The 24,641-nt window shown below is 40.5% G+C and overlaps 1 protein-coding gene across 4 annotated transcripts in view; it reads right to left on the reverse strand.

Moving 5' to 3' along the window:
* dcaf6 (ddb1 and cul4 associated factor 6) overlaps nt 1-24,641 on the reverse strand; it is a 36,386-nt gene that overhangs the window by 10,293 nt on the left and 1,452 nt on the right. For 3 of the 4 annotated variants that reach the window (XM_008275560.1, XM_008275559.1, XM_008275558.1), the window contains exons 2-11: nt 19,347-19,408; nt 15,076-15,168; nt 12,861-13,046; nt 12,653-12,766; nt 10,332-10,467; nt 9,493-9,704; nt 6,818-6,911; nt 5,039-5,158; nt 3,390-3,734; nt 1,257-1,454 (exon numbers count right to left, since the gene is read on the reverse strand). In XM_008275560.1, the coding sequence (XP_008273782.1) occupies nt 1,257-1,454; nt 3,390-3,734; nt 5,039-5,158; nt 6,818-6,911; nt 9,493-9,704; nt 10,332-10,467; nt 12,653-12,766; nt 12,861-13,046; nt 15,076-15,168; nt 19,347-19,408 (1,560 nt within the window). The remainder of the gene's footprint in view (nt 1-1,256; nt 1,455-3,389; nt 3,735-5,038; nt 5,159-6,817; nt 6,912-9,492; nt 9,705-10,331; nt 10,468-12,652; nt 12,767-12,860; nt 13,047-15,075; nt 15,169-19,346; nt 19,409-24,641) is intronic. The other variant, XM_008275562.1, reaches the window with a different exon arrangement.

Consider the following 24,641-nt stretch of genomic DNA (forward strand, 5'->3'; position numbering starts at 1 on the left):
TAAGTAATAATCTTGCGACTGCCAAATAAAAGTCAAACCTTTCTGCTTTTCATCTTTTAGTGAAGTGAAACAATTCAAGCACCTGCCCTTTACTCAATAAATGATTCTCTGGTGTCAAACCTGTCCAGTTAAAGCCCCTTTCAGACACACTGTAAATGTGCAGTTTTACATGTTTGAATGTCCCTTTAAGAATTAGTTTTCTGATGAATTAAGAAATTGATGAGAAAATACACAGAGTTGTCTCACTTTGAGAGGCAGCGGCCAGCGCCCCTTCAGCTCATGATGGTCATTAATTAAGGCTTCAACTGCAAAGTAAGTTTTAATTCTTAACTCCAAGCAGCTTCTGAGTCCTGCATCTCTATGGAAGTAGAGAGAACTCCAAAATACGCTCACTACGCATGCACAATGAAGTGATTTTGAGGAATTCTTAGCTTCGATTTGGTGAAACTTTCTGACAGATGAGTAGTTCAAGGACCATCGGAAAGTTAAAATGTTATGACTTTCTGTTTCAACAGTTTCTGGCTCAGATAAATGGTGTCATTGTCATAATTTTTTAAGACAACATGCCTTTCACCAATGGGTTTTGGTGTTCTAAGGGTTTTTAAAAAAAAAATCACTAATACAGCTTGATAGATAATCAAGAATACTCTCCTCGCACACCTGATGTCAAATATTGTGAAAGTATGTGTAGTGGCCTTTCCTCAATCTAGAAGCAACATTTACATATCCCATGTCTGAAAAGGGCTTTATTCTCAAGTATAAGTGAAGTCAAACCAAAGTGAAGCAGCAAATTATGCAAGTTATGGTCACTTGTTCAGGAAACGGATCAGAGTGCATCATCAAACATGGGTGAACAACCACGTGAGCCATGATGACGCCAAAAGCAGAGCTTCATACCGGCTGGTGCCACTCCAACGGGAGAGTTTTGCAGGTGAAAACTCAAGCAACAAGTGAAGAGATGGAGTGAGAGCATTAGTGAGTGAGGGGCTGAGCAAACAGTGGAGAGGCGACACAGTGAAGGCAGTAGAGGTTAATAAGTACAAGGTGCATTACTGGGGGAATGGAAAGAGGATCACTGCGGGGTTAGTGGTCAGTTCGAGCAAGACCGGGGCTTTCTGGAGCCTAACTGTGTCTACAAACAGACACGTGTGCCTTTGGCTACATAGCGGGGTAAGATGGCAGGGGAAGGGGCCCCAGGCGAACAGCCCGTATGGAGGGGTTGCTGCAGGGTCGGGGAGCTCGGAGGGGCGGGTAACCTGTACGGGGTTGCGTCTCAGCAGCAGCAGCAGCAGAGGTAGCAGCTCTTTGTGACTGTCTCTCAGGGGCTGCAGAGGAAGAGGAAGAAGAAGAAGAAGGGGCCGCGCCCTGACCCTGTCCTGGGGGGTCGGCCAGCCGGAGCAACCTCTGCAAACGCCTACACACTAAACTTATGGGCAGCCGATGAGGACCGTACTCTGACAAAGAGGCAGAGGAAGAAAGGGAGAGTGAATGCACGATTAGAAGACTGAGGGAGGAGGATGTGAGGAAAAGGTCGGGAGCAGAGAGTCTGGCAAAAAAAAAAAACGAGGAGAAGGACAACAGGAAAAAAAAAAAAAAAAAAACGAGGAGAAGGACAACAGGATGCTGAAGGAAAAGAGAGTGAAGTGAGGCTGGTGCTTGAGTGGAGTGGCTCCAATGAACACACACACAAACATACACTCACATAGAGTTGTGAACAGAAGTTTACATACACTTATAAAGACCATGTATATCATTACAGTCTTGAGTTTCCAATGACTCCGATAACTCTGAATTTTCCATGATGGAATGATTGAAACACACGTGTCTTTGTCACAAAAAACAATCATGAGTTTTGGTTCTTTCATAGATTTATTAAGGGTCTACTGGAATTATGACAAAGTCTGCTGGATCACAAATATTCATACATCAAATTTTCCTAGTGGCGTGTCGTCTTAACTTCTCATGAGTGATTACGATTGACTACAGCTGTTGACTCCTCTGAGCCAATTTAAATAGGACCCATTTGATCCACTCCTTAGACTCAGCCACAAACAACACGGTGGGAAAGTCTGAGGAGCTCAGCACAGATCTGAAAAAGCAAATCATTGAGTCAGGAAAGTCACTTGCAGCCATTTCAAAGCAGCTTCAGATCCTAAAATCATCTGTGCAAACCATTGTTTGTGTGTTTGTTGTATTGTAAAGTACACGGCACTGTCAAGAAAAAAAAACACAATTTACTACCTGGTGCTGAGAGGTCAGGATGGTCAAGGGACAACCAAGAATCACCAAGAAGCAGCTCTGTAATGAACTAGAAGCTGCTGTAACACAGGTGTCTAGTCTGGAGTGTTTTCCAGGATCATGAGCTGAGAGGCTGCCACATAAGAAGGAAGCTCTTCCACTAGAAGAAACACCTTAAACCTTGACGTAAGTTTGCTGCTGATCACATGGACAAAGAAAAGGCCTTCTGGGGGAACGTTTTGTGTTCTGAAAAAAATGAGCGAGTTGGCCACAATAACAAGAAATATGTTCGAGGGGAGAGAAGGTGAGGCTTTGTACCCCAAAAACACCAAACCTACAGTCAAGCATGGGGGTGGTAGTATTATGCTCCTGGGCTTGTTTCCTGACAGTGGAACTGTTGCTTTACACACAATAAATGAAATGATGAACAAAGACAAATATCCCCACATTCTTCAGGAAAACCTAAAATCCTGGGTCATAAGGTTGGGTCTTGGATGCAGCTGGGTGCTCCAACAAGACAATGACCCTAAATACACATGAAATGTGGCGAAGAAATTGCTAAATCAAGCTAGAATTAAGGTTTTAGACAGTTCTCCCCACAGTCCTGACTTAAACTCCATCGAGAATCAGTGAACTGTGATAAAGAAACAAATCTGTGTTAGAAAGCCAACAAATTTAATTGAACTGCACCGATTCTGTCCTACAACTAGAAGGTTCCCAGAAGCTTGTGGACCGCTACCAGAAGCACCTAATAGAGGTAAAAATGGCCAAAGGACATTTAACCCAATATTAGCATGGCTGTATGAACATTTTTGACTCTCCGCAGATTTTGTCATATTTCCAAAACACCTTTAATAAATCTATGAGAAAAAACAAAATGCATGATTACTCTTTCGTGACAAAGACACGTGTTTCAATCATTCCATCACAGATGATTCAGAGTTATAGACATCATTGGAAACTCAAGACTGTAATGATACACATGGCCTTTACAACTGTACATCAACTTCTGTTCATGACTGCACACACACAGGATATAACCTGAGGATACCTAATCGCTGCACTGAACAGTAAAATGTGGATTTCTGGAGTGTTTTCTGAGCACTGAATCACGTTAAAGTGTCACTGTGACTGTTGATCTGGATACTCACCTGACAGTGCGGGTTCAGAGGTGGGCGTGGCCGTCGGCGTGGGGGTGCCGGTTGTGTCGGCCTGACTCCTCTGTTCTGAGTCTGGGGAGGACGTGAGGGGGGAGGAGGAAGGGGCCGAGCTCTCCACTGAGGAGGAGCTGGAGGGAGGTGGTGCTGTGACTGCTGATGACGACCCTGAGGAGGAAGAGGAGGTGGATTTAGGCATGGGGGCAGCGGCAGCGGCTGCGGGACTCGCGGGTACCTCTGGGGAGTCTGTCCCCACAGGCCTCTCGGGGGCGCTGGACTCCTGACTGGAGTCCCCCGTCGGGGCAGCAGGAGTGTTCCCCTCTGGACGGACGGCTGTTCCTGGAAACAAGAACATTAAAAAATAATTACCATGGGGTGCCCCTATAGCTCGCCTAGTTGAGCAGGTGACCCATGAACAGGGGCTATAATTCCCCGATGCAGCGGACATGGGTTCCACTCCTGCTCATGACCCTTTGCTGCAGGTCTCTCCCCATTCTTCTCCCCCCTTTCCTGTCTATCTCCACTGTCTCAGTTTGCCAGCTCGTTCTGTTAAATATATAGTCTGGCTGCACTTCAGTATCATTCTGCTATAGGGGGGGAAAAATGCTGCAGCTTGTTTGTATGTCTTTAAACCAATCACAGTTTTTGAGTAGAGCTAAGCGAAGGCTGCGGCTCCCTCAAAATAGTGATGGTTGGAACTGTTGATGTACATGATTGCGGATTTTGAAAAATAGAAGAAGGAGAGGAGAATGGCCAATCAGATTAGTGCTCCTACAATTTTAAGCACATTAACGAGTCTAACTTGAAAGAGATCAGACAAAAAGGGCTACTTCTACTGTTTATGGTGACACATCTTTAATTAAACCTCTTGACTCTTTACCATTTGATAAATGGGAATAGTGTGAAACTACATGAATGCCCCACTGATGCCAGTTCTATTGAAATTATTGTTGTTGTACATTGATCCTGATGACGGTACAAAAGTCTTCTCTCAAACAGGATGCGTGAAAGGGACTTAAGATTGAGTTTATACTACATTACATCAGGCCTCCAACTTTCGCAAATGATAAATGTATATTTTATTGTCTCCATTACTGATTAAACCATTTTACGTGAAAAAAAACGTCTTCAGATTGCTGGTTTTGTCTGACCAACAATCTGAGGAACAAGCATGTGGAGTTTGCTCTCATATAAAGCAAAGAAAAGGAGCAAATCCTCTCCATGTTTGGCGTTTTTGGTAGAAAAGATCACTTAAATAATTACTCAATTATTCAGTCTTCATCATTTAAGTACATACAGACTAATTTGTTGTTGCAGCTCTATATAGATTTACACAGCAGGACATGGTCCCTCTTAAACTTATTTGCATATATTGCGAAGGGATTTGTGTAAAAAATCTCATAAAATTGGAAGAATTACATTTAAATCTTTATAATTCCAAATTTTTCAGAGAAAAGGTGAAACCAAGTAGTATTTATCACACTGTGGCAGACAGACAGCAGGTTGACTTTTCCTCATTAACAAAAACAAACACATCAGTATTAAAGCATCGTTTACTACAAACCTAACAATAATTTAATTGCTGTAAAGGAATTTTACAGCCTGTTTGATGAGCAGAGTTTTTCAGATGGGGGGTTCCTCACCTCGGGGTCGTGTCTGAGGTCGAGTTCCTCTGCTGCTCTGAGCTTCACTGGCCTCCTCAAACCACCGAGACAACATGTCTGACATCCTCTGCATCAAAGACACGTTTGGACTCTGTTCCCCTGGAAGGAAGAAAAATACATATTAAGTTATTATTATTATGATTTTACAGAAGGACTTTACATTGTTCATTTCATTATTAGCTGTTTTAGTTAATCAGTTTCATTATCCTATGAATCTGTATGGACTTTGTTCAAGTCATTTTACAGTTTTAGATGAATTACATTTTATTACATGCTTTATTTTATTTCTTCTTTTTTTTTTTACCTTTGCCTGTGAAGCACTCTGAGTAGCCTCTGTGTATGATAAGATGCTATATAAACACGTTTACTTGATTGCCTTTGTTCATGTTTGTGTAAATATGATATGTCTCAGAATGAAAACATTAATTACTGAGTCTAACATCACAAAACCTCCACTGTTATATACAGACCACTTCACATTTTAAGATTTGGACAATACACTACAGAGAGTTGTTGTTCCTCATTCAGAGAGTGACAAACGAAAAAAAGGGCTCTTTACAGAAACTATTGATTAAATTAGTGACATGTGTTTTGCAAATTTAAACAAAATTAAAAACTGGATGATAATTTGAAACTTCTCACTGAGTCACTGTCCATGTTGTTCTCTGCTAAGGAGGCTACTTTTCTCCAAAGATGAGCTATTAAAGTTTCTTTCTGTAAAAGTAGCAGCTTAATAAATCTTATAATAAATGAGTTGTCATGCATCAACTCTAATAGAGCACATGATAACGCAGAGTGTAAGAAATCGAGCAGTTTAGCAGTTTCGAGTAGAAGCACCTTCCAGCTTGTTACTTCAGTTTGATGGCCCACAACTTGACTTCTCACTGTTTTCATGTTCTGTTGCAGCAAGACAGTGTTTTCAGCATAAAAGCTGACTGAACACTATCTGCTCAGCACCCAACGACAGACTGATATAGTTAGGGGCTAGCTGGTGGAGCGTTTTCCAGCCAAAGAGCCAGATTGAAGTCAGCGGAGACCAGAAACTAAGTTTAAAGAGAGTGAATTAGATTCATCAGGGGGTCAGAAACATGACTCCACATAAATGAATATGTTTTTCTAACAGTGTTCTCTAAGTACGGGTCAAAAAGCAACTGGCTGCAAGTCGTTTTCAAAGGAAACTGACGATATTAAGCTACAAACTGATGCCCAACACCTGTCGCTGTGCTGTGAGACAGGCGTGATGCTTTACCAATCAAAGCTGAGCTGGCCTCAGCCTTTTTTAAAATGATGTGGGGAATCACATCATTTGGTCTTTTACCGTTTCCACCTAATTTCTCCCGTTTCATTTTGTTTGAAAAACAGGAGATAAAATGTACCCTTGCTATTAGCCAGTTCTGTTATTCAAGCCTACCTTTTTTTTTTTGTTTTTACTGCAACATAAATAACACCAATGAGCACTTGAACAACACTTCAACTGTGACTTGGCGAGTAGCTGCCGCACTTGACTGTTTTGTAACCGAATTAGTCAACGCAGCATAAGTTTTGGACGTGAGCAACTATTTGAGTTCCCTCATATCAACCTAAATGGGAATAAAATCCTTTAAATCAGGCTTACACAGTCTGAAAAAAAAAACAAGCACTCGTTTTAATTAAATTTAAACATTCGGAGGGGGGAGCCTTGAGATATTTTCTCAGAGGTCGAGCCTGTAACATGAGACCTGTGCTTTACACGAGCAGGAGTACATACTGTGATCTTACCATCTCTCTCCCTCTCACTCTCAGGGCGAGCTCGGGGTCCAGTGTCAGACCAGTCACCTCGTAGACGGAGGCGCTTCACTGGAGGCTGCCTCAGCTGTGGAAACACACACACACACACACACACGGAGAGAGAGAGAGAAAGATTAGCAGTTTGTCAGTCAAAGCATGGTCAAAAATAGCTCCGCTGCCAAAGCAAAACACTGCTTGTCTCTGTCAGTGTCCTCTTTAAAGTGCCCCCTCCCTTCTGGCTGCACGACTGAGGTTGCCTTCACTTTCCAGTCCCCTGGCTCTCTCTGCAGGGCAACAGGACGAGAGCCAGAAATAGAAAAAGGGGGTCTTAGTGGAGGGACTATCAACTGCTTTAGTTGGGAAATGTCATCAGGTCTGGACAGGTGGTGAAAAGGAGCAGAGGCTGAGAGAGATAGTAGAGCGAATCAGGGAAAGAAAAGGCCACGAACAAAGGAGGTCACAGGTAGAGGAAAGTGATAGAAGGGAGGGTAATGAGCCTTTCCTTGGCTGCCCCACCACCACCACCACCACCTCAGCCTGAACTATTTTGGTGGATTGAGGAACGCTGCCTGCGTCGGTCGCTGTATTTGGAAAGGAATGCGTGTGGTGGTTGCATCTCGACACAGCTGAACTCACCACGAGGCTCTGAAGGACTGGCACCATGATCCAGCACATTCAGACACACGTGAAGACCAGCCATAACCGTAAACACAGTTTTCCTGATCGATTTTCGAAACAGCTGCCCAGACAAACTGATATACATGAGAACGGTGCAAATCAGTCAGCAATCTATGACGCTGTTTCTGTCTTCGCTGCATTTCCTCCCCTCTCCTTCGTCCTGCGTCTTGGATTTTCAGGGTCATTTGCTCCCCTCACTGCACTGCATCAGCCAGCACAGATTTAGCACTGATGTCTGCGGCTCTCGGATTAGCAGACAGCAACAACAAGGGCCGCTCTGTTTACAACAAACTATCCTTTCACCCCAAAAAAAGCGCCTACACGGAAGCCTCTGCTCGGCTACACGTGCTTGTGTTTACTTTAAATGATGCACATGCAAGCAGCAGCAGTTGGATGCGGGTGAATACTTTCAAGAGATTTTAGGATTTTAATGTAGAACAAGAGAGAGCAGATTCTGCAGCATTAACCATCTCTGTCCGATTCTGCTGCATATTTTAATTTGAGCTTTATAATGAAGTAATCATCTAATTGATTGACGATAAAAACTGCAACAAGCACAAAAGCCCATCTGGCTCCAGCTTCTCTGTTGAATCTCATTGTCTTGTGATTCTCAGAACTCAGAATGGACACTTATTGCTTTTATTTTACACATTAAATGAATACACAATTAATCTTAATAAATAACGGGTAAACTAAACGATAGATTAGTTGCTCTCAGATCAGTAATCAAACCAATCAAACCTCCTCTCTGATCATCAGAATGACATCTTTAGAGGATCTGACCATGAAAACAATCCCTTCATGTCTTCAAATGGCTGACATGTGAATCCACACTGTTTCTTCTGTTACTGTGTGCAGCTATGAGAAATCCCAGCCTCTTTCTCCAGCCACCCCTCCGCCGTTTGCCTGCAGCTCGAGCACACCAGCTCATCTAAGACTCTGTACACTGTAAGCTTCACCTCACAAGTTGACAAGATTGGTTCCTTAGGTTTGTTAGGAATGAAAAATTGGAAGTCTGATTGTGAGTTATTGAGATGCTCATCTGCAGTTTCAAGGCGAAAACACTCAGCAATGGTGTTGACTGCTTATTTCACTCATTACCAAAAAAATACATTCCTGTGAGAGGGGGGTCTTTGTAGCAATGTTCGCATGCCCATGTGAACATTAAAATAGTTGTTTTTTCCAGAGTTAGGACCCACCAGGTCTCACTATCCAGTATGGACGAATCCAGAGCCATTACAACTCTTAAGTTCAGCCAAAGTTAAAGTGAGTCTCCACTGATCAGAGTTAAACAAATCAAGCATCAGGCACGTCTCATCAAGGTAGAACTGATTGGACCAACTCTGACTGCTGAAGCTACTTTCAGCAGAAGTTTTAAGATTTATTTTTGTAAGGACTCAAGTGTAGCAATGCCCTGCTGTGACACTGTCAAACTCATTCTTGGCACTTCAAAAAAAAAAGGATTGTTTTGTAACTGTTTTGTTACTCCACATGTTCTTCTTCCTTGTTGAAACTTGGTGCCAACATTACTCACAATGCAACTCAACCAGCAACAGTCCACTCAGTGGTTTGTGTGTGCTATGCGAGTAGCAGTTAATGAGAGCTTTCAGCAGGGATCAGGAGTAACTCCAGAAGTCTGGTGACCTTGTTTTATTTTAAATCTACAAAACAGATTAATGTTCTTCATTTTTAAACTTGTAGAGACCCTACTAATGCTATTTCAGTTAAGACAATTTATCTGATGTAATGTGCCACTCTAGAACTCTAAAATGCTCTATATAGGTTTGTTCACATGCAGTAATTGCCATTAGGAAGGGATCACTTATGGCCAGAACGATGCATCATCGAGAAGCTCTTTCAATGTGCATACTGCAATCGGAGTCTTGTTTCAAGACAGAGTTGAAAAAATGCAAACAACAACACAGAATGACATCAGACAAGAGCTAAAAACAACAGACAGTTTCCTGTCAGGACACACGACATCTCACCTCCTCCCTCCTCTCCTCCGACGGGCCCTTGAGCTCTCGGGCCTGGTCATCTTTGGGATCAAACAGGTAGATATAATCGGAGGAGTAGCTGACCAGCACCTCCTGACCGTCCTCGCTGTAGCACAGAGACGTCACTCTGCACGACTTGTTCGACAGGTGAGCGGGAACGAAGCGAACGCACATTCCCGTCGTTCCCCGGCCCATGTAATTACCTAAAAAAGAGGAAGAACGTGTCATTTTAGCAAGTGACTGCATGAATGAGATTCTTAAATGTATTTGTGGGCATGCCCCTCACTATCCCTGACGTTTGATGTGAAGAATGTTTAATGTAAATGGCCTTGTTCTTGAAAATTCCTCTGCAAATAAACAACTTCAGTTTCACTCTGAGTAAAAACACAAAAGCAGTTTGAGCTACATTTTGTGTGAGAAGGATGCCCCATAAATACAGTTCATAACGTACCGCAGCTGTCACAAGAGTTTAAGAGACGCAGGATGAAGTCAAAATATTCATGGAGGCATCTAACACTAGACAGCTCCCACTGGAGCGCAGGCACAGCACAGCAGGATGGGAATAAAAACCCAAAGAAGGAAACCCCTCAGGTCTGCTTCACTACCTCCATCTGCCACCTCGACTTATAAACAACTGCTAAGAACGCTGCAGGTAACTCAGCAAGATCAAGATAAAAGGCACAGTTTGGTCGTAATTAGACACAGAAGCTCGCCACCATCGCCGGCTGCTTGTGTAGCCACGTTTTTCTCCTGATGTTGTAAAGCATAGGAGTAAATCCACCGTATGTCAACGAATGTAAAGAAAGCAGAGTGAATGATGAACAGTTTACCCGTCGCTCTGGTGCCCAGCATGCGTCTGTCGTAGATTCGCACTGAGCTGTCGGAGCAGCCGACGGCCAGATAGTACGGCACCAGCGGAGAGATTGATATGGAGGTCGCTGCTCTTCGGCAGTTTATCAGGATGTCCTGAAATCGAAGCAAACAATATGAAGTTATTTATGGTCAGTAGCAGGAGAGGTTGCATTTTGAGAAAAAAAAACTGTGTGTATATAATCATAATATACACCCTGTTGGTGATACATGAGGTCCACCTGCCTGAAATGAAGGTAATCTATTACCACAGTCCTGCAATAAATCCTAGATTTATCTTTATCATGTTGAGTTTTTGTAAAATTGTTTCAGTGACATGTAGATTCACTTTTAGCCATTTTTAAGGCCGCAGTTTGTGCTGCTGTTGGATCACGTTGCATCATCTAGAAAGGTGTTTTGTCACTTCATCCACCAAACTAGAAGTAACACGGTTCTGTATTTAGATTAAAGCATCAGGACCTGTATTCAGTTGCATTCACAAATCGAATAGGCAGTAATCAGAATACAGCGACATTGTTCGAACCAAAAATGACATTATTGTGATGCTTTTCAAGTCTGCTTTATTTCCTGTGAAATTTAAAAATAGTTGTGGTTGTTGCTTGTGCTACCTGCTGAGCTGACTTACTGACCGATTGCAGACTGACCTGTTACTATTGTTGGCATTAGAGCTGCGATGCTAAGCCTGTCTAGCGCACAAACAAATTACAAGGTGGAGACAAGACATTTTGCATGATGTGTCCAACTGTTTCTATTCAACTGCACATCTGAATGTCTGGAAACTTTCAATCAACTGTTTGAGAACTGCAACCTTTCAGCCGCTCTGTGCAGCATTTATGTGTTTTCTATATCACGCTGTAGGAAAATACAAAAGGTTAAAAGAAAGGGGGAAAAAAAGCCCTTTCTGGTGCCATTTCAATTTCAAGAGGTTTGGTTGCAACTAAAAAAGTAAAAGCAAATTTCTATGAAACTGTTAAACCAGTTGTGAAAATAATGCTTTTTGCTGGACAGAACATCACCATCACAGTGAGTCATAGCTTCAGTCTATTTTAGGTGGTAGTATGTGTGAATGCTCTATTCATTCACAGTGCTACATGCAAAAATAACGTAAGGCAAGTTACAAATTACAAACTTTTCAGGCCTCAATCCACAAAAAAGCAGTGACAGAGACTCAGGACCCCTCCACAACCCCTGGAGGTGCTTCAAGTATACAAATCATGCCACTCAAATAGACTGATCCAAACATGAAAAAATGAAAACACAAAAAAACACAACAGCCTAGAATATTATTTTAGAATCATTTAATATAAGCTAGTAGCAAAATAGATCAGCGTGATCTCCGTGAATAAACTGCAGGCTCGTACTGCGTAAATGTGCAGCATGAACGAGCAGCAGACTCCTTTTTTTATCTTTTGTAAATCTGTGGCCAAGTATTTCTAATCACTTTCAAACTTCGACACCCACCGCTGTAATCTGTAGCGACATTAAAAGTAACTCTCCCAACACCGCATACAGATGAATCAACACCTCTTCTCCAACTGTTTCCACAAAAACGGAACACTGCAGCCTTCGTTATAATCGCATATTTGCTGTATTAGACTGTATTAGTTTGAACTGGGTGTGTCTGACAAACTGGCGCCTGAGTGGGGACACAAGGACAGTCGTGCTGCATCTGCATATCTACATCTGAGCAATTCAGACAGATGATAGAAAGTCCACTCGTAATGCCAACAGGTTGAAGGATTACGAGTTGGGGGTGGGGGGGTGGCGGTGACACGTCTGCTAAAACGATTCTGACAGTTTTAAGGTCACAGGTTCTGATCTGGGGCGTGACATACGAGAAGCTGCAACACAATCTAGGAGGGCACAGTTTCTCTCTCTCTCTCACAAACACACATCCATCACAAGAAGCCGCCTGGCCTCACGCCAAGAGAACTGTTTTCTGAATTACTCCAGAGGCAGAGAGCTGTTTGTGAAGGTAGCAGGGCTCATAAAGGAAGGAGGACTCCTCAGAACATCATCAAAACCAACGTTCTAGTGAGAATGTAATGACAGAGCACAAAAACAATGAATATTCTGGCTCGTAAATATTAAGTTAGACCATTTTTACTTTAAAAAAAAAGAGCTTGCGGTACTATCCACTACACCTTTTAAAGAACTTAAGGTCAAGCCCAATAACCTGCCAGTTTTTCACTCAACAAAGATAATCCCCCCAATCGATCCCTCCTAGAGCAGGATAAATCACCGACTGCAAGCAGAAAAATAATCACAGCTGTCACCGTACATCTTTGCAGTCTTCTTTAGTGCAGCTAGTTTTCATGCGAAGGTCAAACCATCGCACCGTGCCGTCCTCCCCACAGGACAGGAACGTGTAGGGGTCATTTGGTACAGTCATAATCTGCCGAAACAAAGCAAAAAGGTTAGAAGACAGAGAAGAAGGAGAACGATGAGATGTTTCCACAGCACTGCAGCTGTGAGATGTTGCTCAGCACCTCGTAAGCTGTTCCATAATGGCAGGTGAACTGACACTGTCTGTTGTACTCGGGACTCTTCTCGGTGTGGGTGTAGTAGATGATGCCGTCTCCGGAGCACGAGACGATTTCCTGATCGTTGGTGTGGGGCATGAACTTTGCGCTGAAGATGTTTGCCCGGTGACCTGAACGTATGGACTTCTTGACCTGAAGGAGAGACGAACAAACTCATGACAACTGCTGGAAAGAAGAAATCTCAACAGAAAGGCAAGTGTAAAAATTACAGTTTTTACACTTTGTTTTTTTTTAACCAGTGAAATATAAAAGTTTGGACATGTTAATTTGGAATTTGGAGAGAGATTTGTAATCTTTCAGCATTGCCAGGCTGCAGTTTTACCTTGTTTGGAGCCTTTTTTCAAAGTTAAGCTAATTGGCTGATAACTACCAATATATCGTACCAATATACGAGGTGTGTCAGAAAATTTCCAGGACTGATGTCACAAAAGATATATTTCAAGCCCCAAAGTTTTCCCCTTCAGACGATCAACCAGCACGTCTACAAAGAGATCCTGCAGCATTTGCTTTGTTCAGTGCGCAAGAAAAGGCGAGAGTTGTGGCAGGACAAGTCGTGACTGCTTCACCGTGACAACACGCCTGCTCACAATGCCCTGAGCATCTCACAGTTCCTGGCTGAGAAGAACATCGCCGTGCTGCAGCAACCTCCCTACTCACCCCACCTGCCTCCGTGGGATTTTTTCCTCCTCCCCGAGCTCAAGGGGATCATCAAGGGGACCCATTTTGAAGACGTGGACGACATCAAGATGGCTGTGACGATGGAGCTGCGGAGGATCCTGGAAGAATCCTTCCAGGAGTGCATGGCGGTGTGACAGAGAAGGCTGGGAATGTGGGTTAAACTCCAGAGGGATTACTTGGAAGGGGAAAACTTGTAGTTTGTAGTTTGGATTTGAAATATATCTTTTGTGACACCAGTCCTGGAACTTTTCTGACACACCTCGTATAAGACGCAAGAGAAAGCAAAAAAGCAAATTTCCCAAAATGTGCAACTTTTTTTGGATCGCATTACACCTAAACACACACTTAAATTCACTTAAACGTATAAAACATTTTCATCCTGCAGTCATTTTATTATTGTGTCCTGCAGCAGTCCTGGTATTTAACAAACGCACAAAACTGCTGGTGTGTTTTTGCTTGAAAACATCATCAAAATCATGAACACATAATGTGATTATTTTGCTGGTTTTAGCCACTGCAGTGCTGCTTCTCAGTTTAATTAGTTTCAAGGAAACCAGTATTGATTTCAGACCTCATAACGTGGGAACACTGGCTGACCTCAAACAAGACTTCGAGCAAAAGACGCTGTAGAGTCTCTCAGATGACTGAGCACACTTGTCAGTAGTGTTTTTGCTGCCTGGTTCGCTGTTTTTCTTTTCCACTATAAAGTCATTTTGATAATATTTCTGAAATGCTTTCACTGCAACTTGGTCTCCTGCTACTTTTACAATAATAAAACCTGCATCATGTCTATTTGAGTGAGCTCTCAAGCTCCTGGATAATAAAACAAAAAAGCGTCTGCCGCTCCTATATGCTCTCTACATATGGTTTCCTGCTGGGAAAATCTTATTAAATTTCACAGTGTTCTAGCGCCTATTTCCCAGATTCATACTTGAGAAAATCTTGTGGACAGATTAACCACATCCAGTATAAGATGGGATGAAAAACCCTCTAGACAGGCAGTCTCACTATTCTTCAACACGCTTCAAATAAATGTGTGAGACGCTGATTATTACCATTCCTTTGCATGCGATCTGAAACCCTGATTGAAAGGCAGCCAGGTTTTTGTTTGTGTTTATAAGTGTCCCTTCTGGTTTTATCTCTGTCATCTGTAATGTAATCAGGGTTTTATGTGGTCATGTTTTACCTGCCAGCGCTAACTGTCTGCTCAGTGGTGTCTCATATCAAATGTCTGCACTGTACATGCTTTACTTTGCTGCCTACCCTGTTGTAACGGCTGATTTAATGCCTGACAAAGAGACAACGACTGAAATGCAACACCGGCACGTCCACAGTGATGTCGATTAATGCAAACTGTCTCCCCCAATAAAAAAGCTACAAGTAGTCACAAGTCACGATATCTTCTTTTGTCGCTCCTGTATAAATGATTGCAGATATATTTAAAGTGGAATTTCATATAAAAGCTGCCCTGATTGTGACCTACCTTTTTGTTGTACGGGTTGGTGATGACCAAAAACGTGTCGTCTGACCCCGACAGGATGTATTCACCTGTGTCGTTCCAGGATATAGTGTTGACCTGAAGGGAGACAAAAAAACAGACACATTATGTACTTTGTGGTTTACATGTGAGCTCAGTCCAGTGAGTGAATAATCAATTAGTGGAGCGGCAGGAAATTAAAAAGCACGTCATTTATTTAAGCAGAATTCCTCATTGCTTGCAGCTTCTCAAATGTGAGGACTTGCTGAATTTCTTCATCTCATATCATCGGAGGCTTATACAAAAATACACAGCAAACATGTCAGGTTGTGATCTGGGAAGAAACGACAAGAATCTTCACAATTTTTCATAGACTAAACAAGTGATTCTCAGCTTGGATGTTTCCCAGAAGACGATGGAAGATGAATGTTCATGATTATCAGCGGAGGAAATAGGAAAACAACAATTCTCTCCACCTCTTTTTTCTCTCCAATTTGTTCTAGTATGAAATAAGAAAATCAACTGATTGGTGTTTTAGGGGTCAAAAAGCAAGAAAGTTCAGAAATAGCTGGTAAATAATAAACCCAAAAAGTGATGATAAAAATCAGTAGTTGTAGCTTAAATATTACAGAAGAAAACTGGTGCAAAATTCTGAAAATGGAGAACATTTTAGAGCACAGACTAAATCGTTTTTAGTAAATGTGTGCTGTATTGTTTTTAGCTGCTCAAAAAGCACTTTGACATTAAGAAAATTCTGATTTTATTGTCCACTATTAAGTAACAGACAACAGAGAATTGAAGAAACAAGAAAATATTCAAATTGAGGAAGCTGGAATCGGAAAATGTCAAATTTTTTTCTTAGAAATTTACTCAAACCTATCAAACAATTATCAAAATATCTGACAAATAATGAAACAGTTGACATCTAATTGATCAATCACTTCAGCTCTTCTATGAAGCATCTTCAAACGCCTTGTTGTGGCCTGATAACAGTCCAAAATCACTAAACTCTATATACTTTGCATGATCTCTTTGTGCATCACTATGTAAAGATGCAAACATTTAGGACCTGGGAACCATCACAATCTGGCATTTTCCACTTTCAGTTCACTATCAAACTGTGCTCACAGTTAACTGGACGGTGGATCAAAAACAGAGCATCGGTTCACGGTTCGCTGTCACTCTGTGGATCGATATTTCATCAACACCTACAGCTTCGCTCAGGGTTTCATCATCACAGACTCAATCAGAGATATTACACCGGGCGAGCTCGATCCAAAGTGTTTACTGTGTCTGTCCTTTTACTGCGTGCTGCAAACTGAACTCAACTCAGATAACACATTCTGCCTCTCTCGTCTAACGGAGGATTCACAGCCAGTGACGCGCAGGTTCAGATGATGTATTTATTATGAGGCCATATTTTAAACACAGGTCTGAGCAGCTTGTGTAATATGTATGTAAATGTGAAAGCTCAACAGGCCGGACGCTGCACAGTCTTTAAAGAATCTTCTGTTAATCTGTCTTTCTTTGATCACTTACACAACATCACTACTTCTGCTTTTACTAATTTCGCAGCTCTTTGCTGAACACTGTTACTCAGAAACTTCCTCACAGCTGATCTGAGTGAGAAGCTGCAGTTTATTTACAGAAAAAAGTGCAATAAGGAAGTCTGTCCATTTATAGTTGGTGTATCTTGCAATATTCTAAGAAACAGATGCTCAGTTGTGTCTTCACCTACACTATAGGAAAATATAAAAATGTAACTAAAGATTGTTTTTATTATAAATCGACCTGCCAACCACTTCCTGGATTAATCATTCTGTCTACAAAGCAGGGCTGCAAGTGACAAATATTTCCTGTGTTGATTAATCAGGTGATTATTTTCTCGACTGATTGATGAGTTGTTTGATCTATAAAATGTCAGAAAATGGTACAAACTGATCATCAGTGTTCCCTGAAGCCCAAGATGACGCATTTAAACGTCTTGTTTTGGGCACAACCCAAAGATATTTACTTTACTGTGACAGAGGAGTAAAGAAGCCAGAAAATATTCACAATTTAAAAAGCTGGAATAAGAAAACGTCGCCCTTTAGTCTTAGAAAATGACCAAACTAATTAACAGGTTATCAAAGTAGTTGGCAATTAATTTAATAGCTGAGAAGTTATTGATTTATCACTGCAGCTCTGCTATAAAGAATCATCAAATGCCTTGTTGTGGTCGAATAACAGTCCAAAATCAAAGACAGTGAACTTTATATAATTCATATTATCTCTCTGCACGTCACTGTGTATAGAAACTTAACAATTAAGAGCTGTGAACCATCAAAATTTGGCATTTTTGCTGTACAAATTATCTAATGATCAGTAACCACAATAGCTGCTGATTAACTGTCTGCTTAAAAATTCAAATGATCATTGTCCCTTCCTCTGAAATTCCAAGGTGAATGTTGTCAATGTAAATTTCAAAAACTATTCTTTCATCTTAAAATGCGCAGTAAACCAAATAATTTCCCACATCGGAGCCAAAAAGTGCAAAAGAATCTTTCAGATTTTGATACCACAAGAACCCAGATCAATTCTAACCTGCTGCCTCCTTTTTTCTTCTTTTACCTACAAGCACATTCAGCAGTGACAAACGGTCAGATGTCTACTAGCAGAGAGCAACAGGATAGTTAATACTCTGCAGTGTCTATAAAATATGACTCCCAGGTTGAAGCGTATACAGATAAATATACCTTCAGGTCAGAGAATATTGATTAACCTGTTGTTTATTTTCTCCAGTTAATAGACTATTAACTAAGGAAAATAGTTTGTATTGATGTGCCCTGATTGTGTCGGCTTGCCGTTTGTTTTGTTGTCTGATTATGAATGTCAGGTCTCTTATGGGAAAAAAAAGAGATCTCAGTTGATATTATCATCAGTTTAAAGCGATAACTGAATAAAAATGCTGCGTCTAAAAACACCTTGATCAGAATGAACTGGCCGACACTAACTGAAATGTGAATCAGCTGCAGAGGATAGTTCAAACCTTTTTTTTTTTTAATAAACCGATCAAATGAAAAGTTGTACCATGCAGCCGTCTAATAGGATTACTTCCTGGCTGCGTTCTGTGTGTGCACGCCTGATGCCCTTGGTCTTGATGTAAATGTGCGGAGACGTACATCTCCAAAAATGGCAGCTTCTGCGCTAAACTGGTTCTCAGTGGAGAGTTTGTTTTTAATGCAAAGTCCTGAAGAACTGCAAATTTTTCTACGTCTAGACAGTAGAAAAATAAGAACTAATGACCTACTGAAGCAGATGTTGATTGAGACAAATGCAAGACGTTCTTGTGCGTCACACGGCGGTTAGATGTTAAATGTTACAAAGAAATTAGAACGAAATGACAACAGTTGACACAAAATCTTCAAGCAGAATGAAAAAAAACATGTAACAGCAGCTACTGAGAGTCACTATGAGATAAAGACTTAATTATATTAGGTATGAGCTATGCAACACGTTACTTAAGAAAACATTGTTGGTTAGTTTCTTTTAAGTGTCAAATAATTTTACTGAGCTGGGCTTCTACAGTCGATAAATAAACATACTCTGTGGTGGACAAACTAGACAACAACGAGGCTATCTTAGAATGCATCTTTGACATTTCTGTACCTCAGTTTCTTGTCATTAAGCAGACCATATGCATGCCAATACCAAACTTGCTGCAGTGCACCAATTTCGGCCACAAAAAATGTCTAGTAGATCTCGCCAGAAGGGACACCTTATATAATATTATATTAGAATAATTCATATTCACTCATCAAGAGAAGAGCTGCAGATTTTAGATGCTGTCAACAGAAAATAATATTACAAATTGTTTTTACATGAAAAATGAATCAATATTAACTGAAACTGTCTTTAAAATGAATGCCTGACATACAGAGTGCTTCCACATAATCTCTTAGCTTCTCTATACCATAATTAAGAATATATTCATAAAATACAATAAAACCATTTTAGATCAGTAGTTTCTGGTGAGAAAAGCGCGTCTCTGTGCAGCCTGGTCTGCGGTTGTTGTGGTGTTTTGGCCGGACTGACGTTCTGGCCGATAGTGTGACAGGACGTGTGACTGTTGTGTCAGCTTCAGGTTTCTCACAGGCATTAACCACCTGACCTGCAGTCAAAGATCTGCCCCGGGGCTTCACCAGCCGGCTGAGGCTGAGGGAAAAACTGAACTACTGAAAAGAAAGAAGAAGCAGATTTTAAATGGGAAAAAAAAAAAAAAAAGTGGGGGTACTTACGCAGCCATCGTGTACATTCAGTGTCGCTTCAAGTTTAAGCCTCTGGACAAATTCTCTTCTACCTGTGAGAAGAGAAATATGCACATTTTAAAAGGGTATAGAGTTTTTATGCTTCATGCTCCATCCTCGCCATGCATCCATCTTCACTTGAGTTAAGTGCAATAGGAGTGTAGGCTGGAATAAAATGTCACATTAAACATTCGTATTCAGTATTTCCGTAGCTTGTGCTGTATTATTCATTTAGTGGAAACTTTGCTTACACCAACAGAAACAAAAGCTCCGGCACCACCGATGCTGCTCCACAACGTGACGATACATAAAGAAAAAGCAGTCTGATAGCTCACACTTCTTATAGCCGGCAGCACTTAGTGTACAAGTGTCATCAGTAAGACATTCAGGTTTGATTGAAGATCATTGTTCATCTTTGTGCTGTACCTGAAGGACTGATGTCAGATACCCTGGAGGTGAAAGTTAGCTAGCAACACAAACCAACTGTACTTTCATTAAATCCTCATATTCTGTCAAAGGAGGAGCTTCAGGGCGATCTCTTGTTTAAGCTGTGATTTTTGCAGATTTATGCCTTTTTACTCGTCCCAAGTGATGACAAAGAACCGTGACACATATCTGTTGACACCTGCTGGTATTAAAGGATCTACAGTCGTCCTCAAATGTATTCATATCCTCCCATTAAAGACACTGACATAAGTTGAAATTGACAAAAGTAATAATAAATAAAAATGTAATGAAAAACACTACATTGTTTTAGAATTGTGGTTTGAACAACACTTTGAGCCAATCACTGCAATCAAGTGTTTTCTGTAACTCTCAATCAGACTTCTGCACCTGTTGACAGCTATCTTGATTTTGGTCCACTGCTCATCAGCAAAGTGCTCTAATTTGTCCAGGACGGTTTTGGTTTTTTTTAATTATTCTTTTCAACCACGATTCAAAAGCAATGTCTTATTTCACTAAAGTATAATTTAGCAAATTTTTATTTATTATTACTTTTTTCAGTTTCTAGTTATTTGAGTGATTATTGTGAATTTTGCCTTTTCTTTAATGGAAGAACACATTTGAGGATGACTGTAAGTGATGTGTTTACATGCATCCTAGTATCCCAGTTTTCAGCCATTTGCAGTTTTTTTTGTGCAGCCATGTCTTGATTTCTCACCATCCTAACCCTTCTGTAAACAAAGAATAACCAGAAACCTGTCTAAGGTGTTCCCACATCACAGCGTCGTAGCTTCTGTCAGCGTAATCCAATATTTAATAACGGGAATCTTATCATTTATTAGTCCATGTGTTGTAAAAGCAGTAAATCTATGCAGCAGCGCACACAACAAAATTACTATTTATCTCTTGTACATATGCACAGCTGTGCACTGTGAGCGGGAATACATTTTAAAAGCTCGATATGGCCGATCAGACAAATTTACATAAGTGCACAACCTGAATAAAACATACACGGTAAAGCACTTATACTTCAGGGGCCCTGGTTGCATACATGTTGCAGCCAAATTAAAACGAGGAAAAAGTCAAGTCACCATTATTTATACAGCCCGTTTAAAACAACATCCATTGGGCCAAAGTGCTTTCCAGTAATAAAAGAATATGATTGCTGTTATAAATTAACCTAACAAGTTAAATATTGCATTAAGACCCTGTCGTGTTGTTTATGATGTGAAGCCACATGAGTAATTTACAGATTTATGATTTAAACCCTACAACACTTATATAAAATACTACTTAACCCGTCTATATTTATATATTACGGCTAAGACCTCAAGTGTTATTAATTACAGGGGCTAACCAAAATAACTTAAATACAAGGCTAAACCCGACAGCATTAATATCTATGAAGATTAATCTAAGATTGAACTAAAGTTATGACACGACAAAAATATACATGACTCAACAAATCCATGGATTCCCCAAGAGCAAGCTTTGTTTTGTACTTTTCTGTACAGTACATTGTTTTATTTGTGTCTCTGTATAAAAGAGAGAAAATTAATCAATTTTTAATGCACTTTACATTTAAAATATTAGTATTCAAGAACATGTCCTAAATCTATGTTGCACAACACGCCTATGCAGTTTTTGTGTTGTAGTTGGTAAAAGTGGTAAAAATTCATCATGCAGACTAAAGAAACTGAGAAAAACAACATCCTCTGAGTGTGCTGTTGACACATTTCTGCCACCGTGCAAAACATGAAGCCCACAAACCAACGAGCTCACAGCCGCTATGAGCTAGACTGTGAAATGTTCTGTACATTTTAAAAAACAAAAGTTTGCTTTTTGCTCAACTTCACTGGCAGTGTTGTATAAAGCTGCAGTTTGCACATTAATATATAATTTCCTGTTGTAGTGAAATGTTGAAATGTGTTGATTTGTTGCGTACAGAATGTAAAATCTGCTATAACTACATATTAATACAGCTGGAACTGGGAGGCTGCAGTTGTCGCCGCCAGTAGAAAGGTCTAGACTGCAAAGACATTCTAATTGTAAGGATTAAACAGCTGCTTTCTTTCATTCTATGTAGGAATGTGGTTTTTCTACATTGACAAAATGTAATCAGTTGTGAAAGTTTGGTGCCGTATATTCAAATGAGAGCTTTGACTTGCACTGGCAGGTTTTATGGGTGTTGCAGCAGTCTGCAAGTGATTCACGTAAATAGCAGTCAAAGCTTCTCTGAGACATCCTCGACTACAAGAACCGTCACGCTACGTATGAAAGGCTCCTGATGTGAATCTAATATCGCTGCTGTGGTCGTAACTGGACTGATCAGAAAAGGTGACTTCCTTCTGAAATGCTGGGATTTGTTGATTGTTCACCAGAACAAGTTTTCAAAACTTTTTTTTAAAGCTTAAAAAATACATTCTGGCACCCTTTTCACAGTCAGTTTTTGTTTTGTTGTTATATTTATTCCTCACCGTTTCATTTTTTCACTGCAATATAAAGTCCTGCACCTCTATGGAAACAGCACAACCATGGATGGAGGTAGAGAGAACTCAGAAATGTCTTCTGTGCAGTGTGGCTCAGTTACAATGCCATAAAAAGTTGAATTTGTTCAATTACTTATTTTACAAAAAAAGAAAAACTTGAATCAACATGTGAAACATTTTTCAGAGAACCCACAGGTGCTACCAATACTGGGAAAAATAATGATGTCTCTACATACTACAGATGTTTTACTGGTTTTACTGCTTGTCTCCTGTCTGTTCTGTATAAACACAGTTCAGCTGAAAAGTTTATGAAATATTGTCACGTGACTGTTGGTCGCCGCCGAGTCATTAACGGCTTCTGACGAGGAGTGCAGAATTCTTCATTTTCTTAAGTCGAGTTAGAGCAAATGGATAATTTTTTGCTAATTTTTCAAATTAATGACGTAATTTTGATAAAGCATCACATTTTAAGCTTAGGTTTGGTCCACAGCAGGTCACAGACGAGTACTTCAAGGATTCTTACAAAGTTGGAAATCTGATGAATATTTCTGTTTTAATGGTGTAATTTTGGGTATTTCTTAAAGATAAAATGTCTTTTGTAACTCTTGTCGGGTTCTGGGGTTCAGAGGGTTAAACAATAAAAACCCTCCCATGGCCGTCATGGACACATTGACCAATTAGGGAAAAAAAGGAATTTGTCAGCTTAAGTTGCTATACATTCTTCGGATGAACTTTCCAGCAACTAACGTTCCCGTCTTCAGTGTTCAAGATTGTTGTAATTAAATGTAGTACTTTTTAATGACCTGTTCTTATTTTGTATTAAAATGGGATCTTGTCTTTTATGTGCTGTAGAAGTGGAACCAGTTTTATAAGAGTCAGGCCAATTTAAATGTAACACATTTAATACCACGTTTATTATTTATGTGTATAATAATCAAATGAAAAAACACTTTAAAGTCTTCCTTGATGGAGCTGAATTTTCAAGACCTGACAATAAATGTACTATTTGTGTTAAGTTTTGGGTTTAAAAAAATACAGATTTGAAACATGTTTGTGAAAGATGTGCAGCTGAACGTTGATGTATGAGCTGTGAAATGTAATTTTTTTGACTATCAATTCATTTTTTTTCAACTGTTTGTTTACAAGAGCCAGAAAACTGTGACAAACAAAACAAAATATGTACAGCAGCATCCACTGGTAATAAACCCTACGATAGAGAGGAATTTTCCTTTAACCTCGGTGGATGTTTCAGCTGAATGTAAACCCCGACTTGTTACCTCCCACCCTTCTTGAAGCTAAATATATCCTGCAGGAGCTGTGACCCCCACATCTCTGCATGCATCCTGTCCCCCGTACACAATAACTGCTCTGACGATATCTCAGTCATGCTATAAACAGCACTGACTAAACCTCCGAGGCACCTGCCTCATGTCTACGGGCCTATAAATCTTCATTCAACCACTGTGTGGTGCGGTGCTGACTGTTTGACAGGACACACTGCACACACAAGTCTATATTAGAAACCTTTCTGTCTTTCAGTGGGCCAGCGGCCGTGCCCTCTGTCACTGTTGTTTTTCTGCACTGTTCTCTCACAAAAAACAAAGATAAATGACAGTGTCGACAGTAAAACTGAGAATTTTCCATTTGCAGCTTTCCCCTGGTTGACTAACCAAACCGCAAGGTAGATATGAGACGTGATTTAAAAGAAATGAAACTGTTAACCACATGAAACGGCCACATTTACAGACTGAGACTGAGAATCCGTGAGAATGCAAAACAAGCCAACAAAAAGTTCAACGAACAAGATACAGAGGTATATTATTTACAAAGAATAAAACATAACATAAAAAAATATCTAAATTATACATGAGAGTAAAAATATCAGCAGCTCCAGTGCAGTGCAGGATATGAATAAATTGTCCCCAATTTAAATTCATTAAATGCAGCAGCCAAACAGAAAAGCCTTAATCCCTGATGAACAAGTTTTCTGGGAGTTTGTTCCAGAAATGTGCAGTATACTATTTTTTTTTAAAGTGTTGCCTCTAATCAGCATGTTGGGTTTGACTGCGGAGACACTGAGCAGACCACCTGAGAGCTCTGCAGTCTGTGGACAAGTGCTCTTATCGATAAGACGACGATGACACAGTGCAGCGCTGCAACACAAATATGTTAATGAATGGAAAATAAATGTGGTTGGGATTGTTTTTGTTTTCTACAAATGTGTTTAAAAAGGCATCGGGGCTGAGAGCCGTTACTCTTGTGAAGTGTAGAGCTGAAGCCCTATTTTGTTCCAAGTGGGAATATTTATTTCAAAAATAAATACGATATAAAAGTATTTCCAGATAGTGGCTTG

The sequence above is a fragment of the Stegastes partitus genome, unplaced genomic scaffold (genome assembly GCF_000690725.1).
Source record: "Stegastes partitus isolate 25-593 unplaced genomic scaffold, Stegastes_partitus-1.0.2 Scaffold55, whole genome shotgun sequence".
NCBI lineage: Eukaryota > Metazoa > Chordata > Actinopteri > Pomacentridae > Stegastes > Stegastes partitus.